General features: G+C 40.9%; 1 protein-coding gene across 1 annotated transcript in view; it reads left to right on the top strand.

The window, feature by feature from the left end:
* The first annotated feature begins 1,095 nt into the window (after window positions 1–1,095).
* Window positions 1,096–13,923, top strand: part of AKAIN1 (A-kinase anchor inhibitor 1) — a 75,812-nt gene continuing 62,984 nt past the window's right edge. The window contains exon 1 of the mRNA XM_054587440.1: window positions 1,096–1,227. Coding sequence (XP_054443415.1) covers window positions 1,212–1,227 — 16 coding nt within the window. The 5' untranslated portion in view covers window positions 1,096–1,211. The remainder of the gene's footprint in view (window positions 1,228–13,923) is intronic.

A 13,923-nucleotide genomic window follows, 5' to 3' on the forward strand; every position in this document is an offset into this window, starting at 1 on the left:
CTTTAGCTCTGCGGTTGTAACCCAGATGGACTTGTTTCAAGCTGGGTAACATCTAGTGTGGGCTCTCCATACTGCACAAGCATTCCTTGGGGGAAATTAGTGCTTTAAAATGAGCAATGGATTAGAAGCATGAAGTGAGTGTGGGGCATGTTTCAGTACCTTAAAGTAGAACTCGATGTATACATGGTGGACACAGTTTTCAGTTAGGTAAAGGCAGGGGAAGCAATAATATTTCTTGTTGGGTTTCAGGCCTATTCTTATACTTGCAGGGACTCTTTCGGCTCATCCTTTCGTCGGTAGAGGAGACCAGCTCCACCGAGATCTTTTTCGTCTCCGCTCTCGGGCCCTGCTTTCTCTAAAGTGATGACCTTGAGGGCCTCCAAGTTTAGGGGCTTTTAGAGCGGTATTGGCTGCCTGGGAGCGGGGCCTCATAGCGGCGCCCTCCTCATGCCTCCGTAGTCACCCGGAGGAGAAAGACACCTCCTGCTGTCTTTCTGACATTAGCTCTAGGGTGAGACTCTGGGGCGAGGGAAGAGTCCTGGGCCCCAAGGACTGATTAACTGGGAGGTCCCACCCCTTTTTTCAGAGGCAGCCCAACTCGGAGTACTCAGAGTCAGCCTCGAGAGTAAAGATTTTCGCGTTAAAAAAAAAAAAAAAAAAAAAAAAAAAAAAAAAAAAAAAAAAGGAGGGGGACAAACCCAGTCTAAATGTCAGTCCAGGATCCACAGGGGCTAGTAACAGCGGGTAGTTAGAAGCAATTAGCTGTCCGCCTGCCGGGAAGCCGAGCAATTACCTTTCTCTCTCTTCCTCTTCAGTCCTTTCTTCTCCCGTAGAAGCGGTAGAAGTGCTTTGCTCTCTAAACAGCCTGTGTACGCCGAGCTGGCATAGGAATGAGGGATGAACTGAGCAAGGATTCCGTCTCCTCCTCCCGCCGCCGCGGTGGCCGCCGGCGGAGCAGTGCATTGTGGAGGCTGAGCGCGCCGCAGCGGCGGGAGCTGCGGCCCCGGGATCGCGCGGCGGGGAGCTGTCCGAGGTGCTGACCGCCCCGGCCCGCAGCCGGCCCGCGCCCCGCGCCCCGCGCCCCGCGCCCCGAGCGAGCGCCTTCACCGGACCCCTCCAAGTCCTGGCCTTCCTCCGCATTCCCTGTCTGTCTGCCTGTCTGTCTGTCTGTCTGTCTCTCTTTACCTAGGGCGTAGCGGCTTGAGGAAATCATGGTGTTCGCTCCAGGTACACCTGCACCTTGCTTTTTCACCAGGTGCCCAGGCGGGGAGCGGGGAAGAGAAGGGAGAAAGTACGGAGCGAGGGCCTTTATCTTTTGGCCCATCTGCGCGTTTCAGAGTTACGGTCTGCGAGGGACGGGAGGGAGAGTGTCCCTGTGCGGAGTCTTCATCCCTTTCCCCAGTCCTACCCCATCTGCCCTCCAACAATCTCCAGCCACCGTCCCATCGCTGCTCTTCCCGCCTAGCTCCTCCACACCCCATCGGAGCTCAGGCACCTTGAGAACTGGCACGTTCGCCAGCCGCACAGGCGCCTACGTGGACAGGAAGGTGGAGACACGGGGCAAAGAGTAGTGGGCTTTGGGGTACTTCAGTGGGGATATTTTTCACTGTCACTTCCCTCTCTGCCAAAGTGGCAAAGTGACCCGGTTCCTTCTGACCTCCTGAGGAGAGAAGTGGATGAAGCCCAGGACAGTGGGACTAAGGGCAGGAGAGCGATACTCCTTAAGGAATTAGACCTGAAACTCTGACCGGCTGGCCGAAGGCTGCAGCACAGAGACTGCTACTGCGGCGCAGCTGGCGGTTGCAGTGTCTTTTTGAAGCTGGAGGTGAAAGACTTTGGTCTTTTTGCTGCGTTCTTTGGCTACAAGTTGGGGAAGTCAGATCAGTCTGCGTTTTACTGGCTTACGAGCGTGTGCGCGTGCGTGTGTGTACAAGGCATGGATGTGTGTTTCAGATGAGGTCAGGAGGAGTTAGGGAACAGCTAGGAAAGCGTGGTCATTGTTAGCATACAAAGTCCTCTCTACAGGTAGATACAAAGATTTTTTTCCCCCTCTTAAATTCCAGCCCCCGCTTTCATTAAAGACTTCTGTGGGAAAAACGGGAGTAAGGGAAAGAGTAGAGGGGCCTAGAACTCTTTAACTGTGTCATGGTTTAATTTGAAAAGTTGGTTTGCATTTGCTGTGGCCATGGATCTCAGCTAGCTGGAGAGGAAACGTATTTTTAAGAGGGAAGAATTGAGTCTGGGCTTCAAAAAAATTCAGTTAGGAAAAGTTGAGCAGAGGAAGTTGCATCTCCTCCCCACAAATTAGGATGCTAGCTGGGGAGGCAGGAATGGGTTCCTGTCAGTTTTGACACTCACCATGAGCTGTGTGACTCAGAATAATGAATGTCTTACAGAAAAGCCAATGAGCCCTACTTCTGCTCCCCAAGTAACTCAAGGGAAGAAATTGTTTTGCATAGTGAGGGACACTCAATCAACACGGGATTGGGATCGAGAAGCTGGAAAATAGCAATTATTTGTTGTGTATATAAACGACTTAACACTTGCACTTTCATGCTCTTAACTCATTTTATCTTTAAATTATCCTCTTAAGTAAACAATATTATCCCCATTTTACTACCTCCAGGGAGGAAGGCTGTTTCCAGATAGTTTTGCCAGCCTCAGCTGGAGTTTTTTGACCTCAGATTCTGTATCTTTTTTCCCTATCACTCAGAGCCCATCTTTCTGAAAAAAGAAAAAAATGCCCCAACAGTTCCAGGGATGGTGGCTTTTTGGTTCCAGGTCAGATGTAGCCAAGGGGAAGTGTCCTTCTATTTCCAAAGTGGGGGAATGGGCTGGAGTTGTCCAGAGTGAAAGTTATTGGGTGATGTTAACTCAGCATTTTCTAAAAGCATTATTGTGAATGTAGGCTTGTGCAATGAGCAGTGGGAAATTTCTGGGGTTGGCTGATTTGGCTTAAGCAGTCTGCTATTTGGATAGGGCTTTACTTTTCCATTTATCTTCTAGGTTTTGTGTTAGTTTTTTTTTCTCCTTTTGGGAATGTAAGAGTTATTCATAACTGTCAGAGATGGCATAAATTTACCTGGATAAGATACATGAATTTTTTTGAGTCATTTCTTCATTATTGAGTTTCTCCTGAAAAATCATAAGCATTTGGGGTTAATAGAAACAGGGTACTACAAATAAGTTAACTTATCTTCTCATCTACTGATCATGTGTCTTCTAACATATATTGATATTATTCAAAAGAAAATCAGAACAATACATTTTTTGAAGTTTTCCAGCTTTTCAGCATTATGACCTCATGTTTAGAATTGTTGCTCTTTTGGATCTCTATAATCTGGGTATCCAGATGTTTTGTAGTAGTCAAGGGAAATAACCCCCAGCTCTTTCTCCAAGCTGGTTTAATGTTCAGGAAAGAAGGGAACAGATGAATGTGTTATGATCACTCCAAATTCATAAAATATGTTTGATAATCCATGATTAATAAAACAATAGAATAACAAGGAGCTATCTAAAATTGGGCCAGTGAGTACCATGCTCTTCAAAATCCATTATAGCTTTTTGAAATTTAACAAAGGGAAATAAGAATCCTAAGGTCTAGTTCAGGCCTTCCCTCAGTGGATTGTCCATCCTTTGAATGGTCTGCTGCCTTTTTGCTTACAGTAAAGGCAAAAGTGAAAAGTGACAGAGATTCAAGGAGCAGTGTTTCAGTCCAGATGTACAATGGAATAAGAAATGAACAAAATGGGACTTACATAACTCTAGCAAGGATTCACTTTTATCATATGGTATAACATATTCTTACATTATCTCATTTCAATTAGTTTACAGATTATAAACTATAGGGTATTTGGGGGTTTCTCAGTTTACATAGAGCAGACAATTTAATTCTACACTTTTCCCCTTTCTTATACCATTAACAGACTTTGTGATTTAGAAGGATTTTAATTTTGTACACACTGATTTTTAAAGTCCTTAATGGTGAAGGGCCATGAATACTAATCATTTAAGGATTAAGTTACTGGGAGTGAGCCTATCACTCATTTCTTCTTTCCTCTAAAGGAATGATACAAAATAACAGTTAAAAGAGGAGTGAAATATAAATATATTAATTTATCTATAAGTACAATATATTTCTAAATACTGGTTAAATAAATTAAGATGGGGCACATGGCTGAGGTAAAAAGGCCAAAATGAGGCCCCCTGTTTTCTTTTCCCAAGTATCTTGTTTCCTCCTCTTCATTCCTTCTCCTCAAACTGAAGGTGGAATCTTTCTTTCTAGAGCAATATGAGGAGATTTAGAAGCATACCACCATAGCCAAAAGAAAGCAGATGACACAACTAATATGGAAAAATATTTTGGCTCCTGTGCATAATACTAATCTGGCCCAGGTTACTTAGTCTGTGGCTGTACAAAAGCCTCTATCTGGGAGGCACAAAAAGTTCTGAGAGAAAATATCTGGATTTCTCTCCATTCTGTGCTCTTGGTTTTGTGGGGAATTCTTAGCAGTTTGTGGAAAAGTGAAAGTGAAAGAAAGGAGAAAGACCACTGGATGTTGGTGTTGGAAGTAAAAAAATATACAAGAGCATCTCAGGATACTTTTTGGCATATTGCAGAAAGAAAAAAGATATGCTCACAAATTCAAATTTCTTTTCAGTGCCATGTTTCACTCAAAGAATTCTAGACTCTGAACAATCTGATTAGCAACGCTTGTTCCCTTGAGGAAGAGCTAATAAAGAATAGAGTGTGCTCTGGACAGAGTTTTACTTATCCCTGGACCATTCCCAGCTTCTTCTATTGATTAGTATATACTTCGGGGATTAATGCATCTCCTGTGGATGGACCGAATACATTTTAACTTGTTTGGATTGCCTTCAAGTATGATGTATTGTCAACAAAAAGGTCTTTCTTCTCTTGCACAGGAATTAGGCAACATATTATAACAAGGATATCCAGGGGAATAAAAATAGTGTAATTGCAAGCAATCAGCCAGCCAGCATTTTGACTTCTAATATTAAAGTAAGAAACATTTAGCAACAATAGTTCTGAGAAAGTTGTTAAAATATTTAAGAAAATATTTATTACAATACAGTTATAGCTTTTATTTATTTATATAAACCAATTCCTTAGAAATCAATCAATAAGTTACACAGCAGAATATTTTACCTCTAAGGTTTACAATCTTAAGAGAATTTAAGAGAAATAAGTTCTCTTCTGTTGACATAGATTGTTTTTTAATTTTCTTAATTTATTATTAAAAATTTACATACAATTAAATGGACTTTTTTGATGTACAGTTCTATGAATTTTAACACTTGTATAGAATTGTGTAATGACTATAGAACAATTCCAGTGTAGCAAAAAAATTACATCCAGCTCTTTCTTTGTAGTTAAACTTTCCTTCCCCCCACCTCTAACACTTGGTTACTACTGATCTATTTTCCATTCCTATGTATTTGCCTTTTCCAGAATGTCATGTAAATGGAACTATATAGTATGTAACCCTTTAAGACTGGCTTATTTTTCTCAGCATAATGCCACTGAGATTCCACATATGTTGTGGAATGTATCAATAATTCATTCCTTTTTATTGAGTAGTATTCAATTGTATGTATGTACCCACAATCATTTATCCCTTTCCCCATTAAAAGACATTTAGGTTATTTACAATTTTTGGTGATTATGAATAAAGCTGTGACAAACATTCCTGTACATGTATATATGAACATAGGTTTTCATAACTCTAGGTTAAATACCTAGGCTTAGGAATACTGAATCTCACAGTAAGTATATGCTTCACTGCTCTTCAGAAGGACTATATGTATCATTTTCCATTACCCCCAGCAATGTATGAGAGTTGCAGTTGCACTGTATCCGTCATGGTATTCATTGTCATTTTAATTTGCATTTTCCTAATGACTAAGTGGTTTTGATAATTTTCTTTTAGGCACTAAGTATTTGCCATATGCATATCGTCTTGGTAAGGTGCCTTTTCAAATCTTTGCCCATTTTTTGGGAAGATATCTGTTTTCTTATTATTGAGTTTTGAGAGTTTTTTATATATTCTAGATACAAATCTGTTGTTGGATATGTGATTTTAAAATATTTTCTTACAGTTTGTGTCTTGACATTTCATTCTTTTAACACTACCTTTTCCAGAGCAAATTTTTAATTTTAATGCAGCTGAATTTATCAATTTTTTCTTTTATAAATTTTGCTTTTGATGTTATAGCTAAGAACTTTTTGCATAACCCTGTCAGGGAGATTTTCTTTCATGTTTTCCTCTAAAACTTTTATAATTTTACATTTAGATCTAAGCATGAAGTTATATGCCCACCCTCATGACTTCATCTAAATATAATTGTCTCTTAAATGCCCCAGCTTCTAATATCATCATGTTGGAGGTTAGGGTTTCAACATAATAATTTTGGAGGGACAAAAACATTCAGTGTATCGTAATTTGATTTTTGGATATAGTGTGAATTATTGGTCGTTTCATTTCTTTGTAAATGAATGTCCAATTGTTCTCATGTCATTTATGGAAAAGACATTATTTCTCCATTAAATATATTTTGCACCTTGTTAAATATTAATTGGCTATGTTTGTGTGGGCCTATGTTTAAAATTTTTATTCTATTTAATTCATTTATATGTCTATCCTTCTAGTAACACCACATATATTGATTACTATAGCTTTATAGTAGGCCTTAAAATCAAGTAGTAAGAATCCCTCAACTTTGTTTTTCTTTCAAAATTGTTTTAGCTACTGTAGTTCCTTTGCATTTTCATATAAATTTCAGAATCAGCTTGCCTATACATACATAAAATCTTGCCAAGATTTTGATTGGAATTTCATGAACTCTATTGATAAGTTTGTGGGGAATTAATATCCTAACTATTGAGCATCCAATCAATGAACATGAAATATGTCTTTGTTCTTTGATTTCTTTCATCAGTATTTTGTAGTTTTTAGCATCTATATCTCACATATATTGATAGATTTATACCTCAGTATTTTTTCTGGGAGGAGCTACTACAAATAGCATTAAAAACAGTTCAATTTCCAAACATTCATTGCTAGAATAGAAATATGATTGATTTTTGCATGTTGATCTTATTTCCTATGATCTTGCTTAATTTTCGCATTAGTTGTAGCTATTTTGCAGATTTCTTAGAAATTTTTATGTAGACAATCATGTCTGAAAAACAGGGATCATTTTCTTTCTTTTCTAGTTTTATGACTTTTTGCATTGGCTAGGTCTTCTAGTAGATTATTAAATAGAAATAGTGGGAGTGTGAGTCTTGTCTTGTTTCCAATCTTAGGGGAAAGCATGCAGTCTTTCACCATTAGATATGATATCAGTAGGTAGGATTTGTTGTACATGCTCTTTACTGGGTCAGAGAAGAGACTTTCTAGTCCTAGTTTGCTGCTATTTTTTTTTAACTCATCAATACACGCTGAGTATTGTCAAATGCTTTTTCTCCTTATAATGATATGATCATTACAGGTTTTCTTCATTAAATGGTTAATATGGTAAATTACACTGATTGATTTTTAAATGTTAAACAGGCCTTACATTCCTGAGATAACACTCACTTGGTCATGATATTCTTTTCATGCACTAAAGGATTCAGTTTGTTAATAATTTGTTGAAGATCTTTTTTTTGGTCAATGTCCGTGAGAGATATTGGTCTACAGTTTGTTTTTCATGTACCATCTTTGTTCAGTTTTGATATCAGTGTAATGCTGTCCTCATAAATGAGATGGTAAGTTTTCCTCTTTGACTTTTTGGAAGAGATGGTGTAGAATGGAATAATTTTTTTCCCTTAAATGTTTGGTATGATTCATCAGTGAAACCATCTGGGACTAGAGTTTGTAGAGAGTTCTTTAAACATGAATTCAATTTGTTTAATTGACCATTTTGATTTAATGGTTTAATAGGACTGCTTTGTTTACCTCAGGTGAGTTTTGGTATTATTTTTAAGGAATTAGTTTATTTCATCTAATTAATTGAATTTATATGAATAAATTTGTAATATTCTTTTATTATCTGTTTAGTATGTCAGGTCCTGAGAGATATCACCCTTTTGTTTCTGATAGTTGTAATTTGTGGTATTTATTCCTCTTTTACTTTTTTTATTGAATTTATTGGATTACATTGGTTATTAAAATTATACAGGTTTCAGGTGTACTATACAATAATACGTCATCTGTGTATTGTATTGTATATTCACCACCCCAAATCATGTTTCCTTCCATCATCATTTATCCTTTTTATATCTTCTTCTACTTTCCCCCATGGAAAAATGTAGATTTTTTTTTATATTTATTTTTTCAAATATATTTGTCTCTGCCTACCCCCCACCACTTTCCCTTGCCCCCTCCCTTCTTCCCTCCCTCATCTCTTCCCCTCTGGTTTTGTCCATGAGTCCTTGCTATATGTTCCTTGACTTTCCCCTTCCCTTCCTCTTCCCTGCCCCCCCCCCTTCCCTCTTGTCTCTGTTGATTTCTTTTCCTTTCAGTGTTGCTGGTCTTACTTTCCTTGCATCTTGGTATTGTTGGTTAGGTTCCACTTATAGGTGAGATCATATGGTATTTGTCTTTCGCCCCCTGGCTTATTTCACTTAGCATAATGCTCTCCAGTTCCATCCATGCTGTCGTGAAGTTTAGTAGCTCTTTTTTTCTTTCTGCTGCGTAGTATTCCATTGTGTATATGTACTATTATTTTTTGATCCAGTCATCTACTGTTGGGCATTTATGTTGCTTCCAACACTTGGCTATTGTAAATTGTGCTGCTATGAAAATTGGGGTGCATAGGTTCTTTTGTATTGGCGTTTTGGTGTTCTCAGGGTATAGTCCCAGCAGGGGAATCGCTGGATCAAAAGGCAGTTCCATTTTCAGCTTTCTGAGGAAATTCCACACTGCTTTCCACAGTGGCTGCACCAGTCTGCATTCCCACCAACAGTGTACTAGGGTTCCCTTTTCTCCACAGCCTCGCCAGCACCTGTTGTTTGTTGATCTGTTTATGATGGCCATTCTGACCGGTGTGAGGTGATACCTTTATTACATTGAGGAATGCCCCATTTATTCCCATTTTGCTGAGTGTTTTGATCATAAATGGGTGCTGTACCTTATCGAATGCTTTTTCTGCGTCTATCAAGATGATCATGTGGATTTTGTCTTTTCTTTTATTTATGTGATGTATCACGTTTACTGATTTGTGTATCTTGAACCATCCCTGAATGCCTGGGATGAATCCCACTTGATGGTGGTGGATAATCTTTTTATTGTATTGCTGGATGCGGTTTGCCAAGATTTTGTTGAGGATTTTAGCATGTATGTTCATCAGCGAAATTGGCCTGTAGTTTTCTTTCTTTGTAGGGTCTTTATCTGGTTTTGGGATTAGGGTGATGCTGGCCTCATAGAAAGAGTCTGGGAGTCTTCCCTCCTCTTGGGTTTTTTGGAATAGTCTGAGAAGGACAGGGGTTAGCTCTTCCTTAAATGTTTTGTAAAATTCCCCTGGGAAACCGTCTGGCCCTGGGCTTTTGTGTACCAGGAGTTTCTTGATTACTGCTTCAATTTCCCCAGCTGTTATCGGTCTGTTCAAGCTTTCTGTTTCTTCCTCCTTCAGTGTTAGAACATTATACATTTCTAAAAGTTTGTCCATTTCATCAAGATTTTCAAATTTCATGGCACATAATTGTTCATAGTAGTTTCTGACGATCCTTTGTATTTCTGTGGTATCAGTTGTTATTTCTCCTCTTTCATTTCTGATATTATTAATTTGGGTCCTCTCCCTTCTTTTCTTGATGAGTCTGCTTAAAGGCTTGTCAATTTTATTTATCTTTTCAAAGAACCAGCTTCTGGACTGGTTGATCCTCTGAATTGTTCTTTTCATCTCTATGTCATTCAGTTCTGCTCTAATCTTGACTATCTCCTTCCTTCTACTTGCTCTGGGATTTATTTGTTGTTGTTTCTCCAGTTCTTGAAGTTGTAGTCTTAGGTCTTTTATTTGAAATGTTTCTATCTTTTTTAGGTAAGCCTGTATTGCTATGAACTTCCCTCTCAGGACCGCCTTTGCTGTGTCCCATAGGTTTTGGACTGTTGTCTGTTCATTTTCATTTGTTTCCAGAAATTTTTTCATTTCTTCTCTTATCTCATTATTGACACATTCTTGTTTAATAATCTACTGTTCAGTCTCCATGAGTTTGCAAATTTTTGAAGTTTCTCTTGGAGGTTGATTTCCAGTTTCAAGCCCTTGTGGTCTGAGAAAAAGTTTGGTATTATTTCAACTTTCCTGAATTTGCTGACATTTGCTTTGTGTCCTATCATGTGGTCTATCTTTGAAAAACTGCCATGAACATTTGAGAAGAATGTGTAAATTTTTCTTCTTTGGGATGTAAGGTTCTATATATGTCAGTTAAGTCTCTTTGATTCAGTGTGTCATTCAGCACAACGATATGTTTATTAATGTTTTGTTTGGAAGATCTGTCCATTTTTGACAGTGGAGTGTTGAAATCCCCTACTATCAGTGTGTTGCTGTCTATATCTTTTTTGAAGTCATCCAACAATGTCCTTATAAACTTGGGGGCTCCTATATTGGGAACATATAAGTTTACAATGTTGATGTCTTCTTGATAAATTCTTCCTTTAAGTATTATAAAGTGCTCCTCTGGGTCTCTCTTTATGGCCTTTGTTTTGAAATCTACTTTGTCTGATACAAGTATGGCAATCCAAGCCTTTTTCTCATGCCCATTTGCTTGGAATATTTTTTTCCATCCCTTTACTTTCAATCTGTGTAGGTCTCTTGCTCCAAGGTGGGTCTCTTGTAGGCAGCATATGTGTGGGTCATGTTTTCTTATCCATTCAGCTACCCTGTGTCTTTTGATTGGGGCATTTAGTCCATTCACATTGAGAGATATTACTGATAGAAACTTATTCATCTTTTATCCTCGTACCTGTGTCCCTCTGTCTCTCTTTTTTTTTCCTTCATCTTCTTAAACCACTCCCCTTAGCATATCTTCGAGTGCTGGTTTGGTAGAGATGTATTCTTTTAGCCTTCTCTTGTCTGGGAAACTCCGTATTTCCCCTTCTATTTTAATTGAGAGCCATGCTGGGTAGAGTAGCCTTGGCTGTAGGCCCTTGCTTTTCATGACTTGGAATATTTGTTGCCATTCCCCTTTGGCTTGTAGTGTTTCTGTTGAGAAGTCAGCTCCTAGGCGTATTGGGGTCCCCTTGCATGTTACTTTCTCCTTCTCCCTTGCTGCCTTGAGGATTCTCTCTTTGTCTTTGACATTTGCCATTTTAATGATGATGTTTCTTGGAATGGACCTCTTTGAGTCCCTCTTGAGTGGGGTCCTCTGTGCCTCCTGGATCCATGAGAGCCTTTCTCTCCTCAAATTAGGGAAATTTTCCATCATTATTTTTTTGAGGAGGTTCTTTATCCCTTGCTCCTCTTCTTCTCCTTCTGGTATCCCTATTATATGGATATTATTGCGTTTCAGGTTGTCCTGCATTTCCCTAAATGCCTCTTCAGTCTTTTTGAGCCGTTTTTCCATTTCTTGTTCTTTCTGGGAGCTTCTTTCTACCTTGTCCTCCATCTCACTGATTCGATCCTCGGCTTCATCCAGCCTGCTTTGGATTCCTTCTACTGTGTTTTTCAATTCAGAAATGGTATTCTTCTTATCCTCTTGTGTCTTCTTGACAGTTTCTATGTCCTTTTCCAGGTTGATATAGTTTGTTGTAAGATCCTGATAGTTTCTCTGCAGTTTCTCATAGTTCTCTTTGAGCTGGCTGAGCTCATTGAGCTTCCTTAGAACCATTGTTTTGTATTCAATATCTGATAGTTCCCTTGCCTCTGTTTCATTTAGCTCTCTCTGTGGGGAGTCCCCTTTTCCACTCATTTGGGGGGAACTTCTTTTTCTTCCCATTTTTTTGAGAGTCTGTTAAGTAATTTACTTATTTTTTTATTTATTTTTGCTTCTGCTTCAATTGGGCTGTCTAGATTTCCTGACTTTGTGGATTAAACTTCTATGGTTGTAGGTGGGTTTATTTATTTATTTATTTATTTATCCCTTTACTTTTCTTTCTGGGCCTGCCTCTGATGATGTCAGTTGTTGACCCTATATGACCTTGGGTTGTTTGTTTGAACCTTCCAGGAGTCTACTGTCTGTGTCTGAGTCCTGCTTGAGGCAGCTCTGTGACCCCTTCGGTCAGGGCTGGAATATTTTTTGGGATCATTCTGCACTCTCACGCCAGCTCCTTGATCGAGTTCCCCGGCCTGGCAGGATACCCCGCCCGCCTCGGCTCCCACGTGCTTGCCCCAGACCAAGGGGCTTATTTGTGACCTCGAGTATTCATCTGGCCCCCCTGGGGCCAGATCCCCGGCGCTGGTCAGTTTAGGGTCTTCTATTGTGTGTTTTCCCCGCTTTTAGCTCTTTGGGTGCGTTGCTTGCCCTCGCCAAATGGGGATATGGAAATGGGAGGAAGTCAGGTCCAGGACTGTCCCGTTAATCCTGTCTCTGGTCTCTCCTCCAGGGATTCTGCGCAGCTCTGTGACCCCTTCAGCCCGGGATCTACTACTTTTGTGAACCGCTCCGCAATCTCGGCCGGGGGGGTCAATTTATGCCTGCCCTTGCCGCTCTGTGCACTCCCTCGCAGGCCATATTGGTGCCAATCTGTGGGAAGCCTTGCTGGCCAGTGCAAGCATTCACCAGCCCACTCGGGTCACACACACACACACTCGCCAACCCTCGCCGGTCATTCCGCGCAAGTGTGCGCACCTGCACTGGGTGGTTTTGGGGTGTCTATGTGTGCTTTTCAGCTTTTGGCTCTTTGGGGGTGTGGCCTCTTCCTGCACAATGGAGACTAAGGCAAGGAGAAGGAGTCGGGACTCCCCGGTTCCTCCTCTTGTTCTTTTCCCAACGCCTCCGTTTCTAGTCTCTCCTCGGGGGTCTCTGTGCAGTTCTGTGACCCCTTTGGCCAAGGATCCACCACCTGTGCGGACTGTGTTTCAATCGCAGGCAGTCTGGTTCATGTGCGCCCCGCCTCTGCCTCTTTCGGGGCATGCCTTTACAGCCCACAATGGAGACTACAGAACGGGGAGAGAGTCGGGACTCCCCAGTTCCTCCTCCCGTTCTTTCCCCAACGCCTCCATCTCCAGTCTCTCCTCAAGGCTCTCCCAGCCAGTCTGCACTCAGTCCCCCAGCTCACATGCACAAGCTGTGTGCAGAGCTCACAAAAGGCAGGTTAACTGATTCCCTTATGCCTGAGTGAGATGGTAGCTGCAGAGTGGGATGTGCGTTATCACCGGGGCTCCACCAGCCAAAGTATCAGTTCTCTTCACAGAGTTTTCCTCACCAGTCTTTTCCCAGGCACCAGCCCACCCTGCTGCCGCCTCTACCCAGAGATCAAGGAGGGTGGCTGCCACTGCAATTTTTGCTTTGACCCTTTAAATATCTCTTGCATCCCCAGCCACCTGTTTCTGGCAGAGAGCGCCCCTAAGCTTTTTGGGATTGCATTTTGTCTGTGTTTTCTTGGTTTTAGCTGCTGTAGTTTAGGGGTCCCTGTTTATGATTCAGACCCCGTTCTTCTCGGGGGGAAGCTAACTGGCCGTTTCAATGTCCCTCTGGTGCTAGTGCCCATGGGCACCCCGTCCACCCTCTTGAGCCTCCACCGCACTTCTCACCCATTGTAATGTGTGAGAGTCAAATCCACTGTCTGCAGCTCCAAGGCTCCTCTCCCACTATCGTTCCATTGTTTTCCAGGTGATTATTCCACTATTTAGTCGCAATTCCAGTTTGGTCTTGGGAGGAGGTCACAGTGACTCCCATTTACTCCTCCGCCATCTTCCCCTCCCTCTAGTTCTCTTTTTTTGTCAGTTTGGCTACAGGTTTTTTGGTGTTTTTTTTAATTTTCA

The sequence above is a fragment of the Pteronotus mesoamericanus genome, unplaced genomic scaffold, assembly GCF_021234165.1.
Source record: "Pteronotus mesoamericanus isolate MK-2021 breed Mesoamerican mustached bat unplaced genomic scaffold, CSHL_Meso_final scaffold_118, whole genome shotgun sequence".
In the NCBI taxonomy this organism is placed as follows: Eukaryota; Metazoa; Chordata; class Mammalia; order Chiroptera; family Mormoopidae; genus Pteronotus; species Pteronotus mesoamericanus.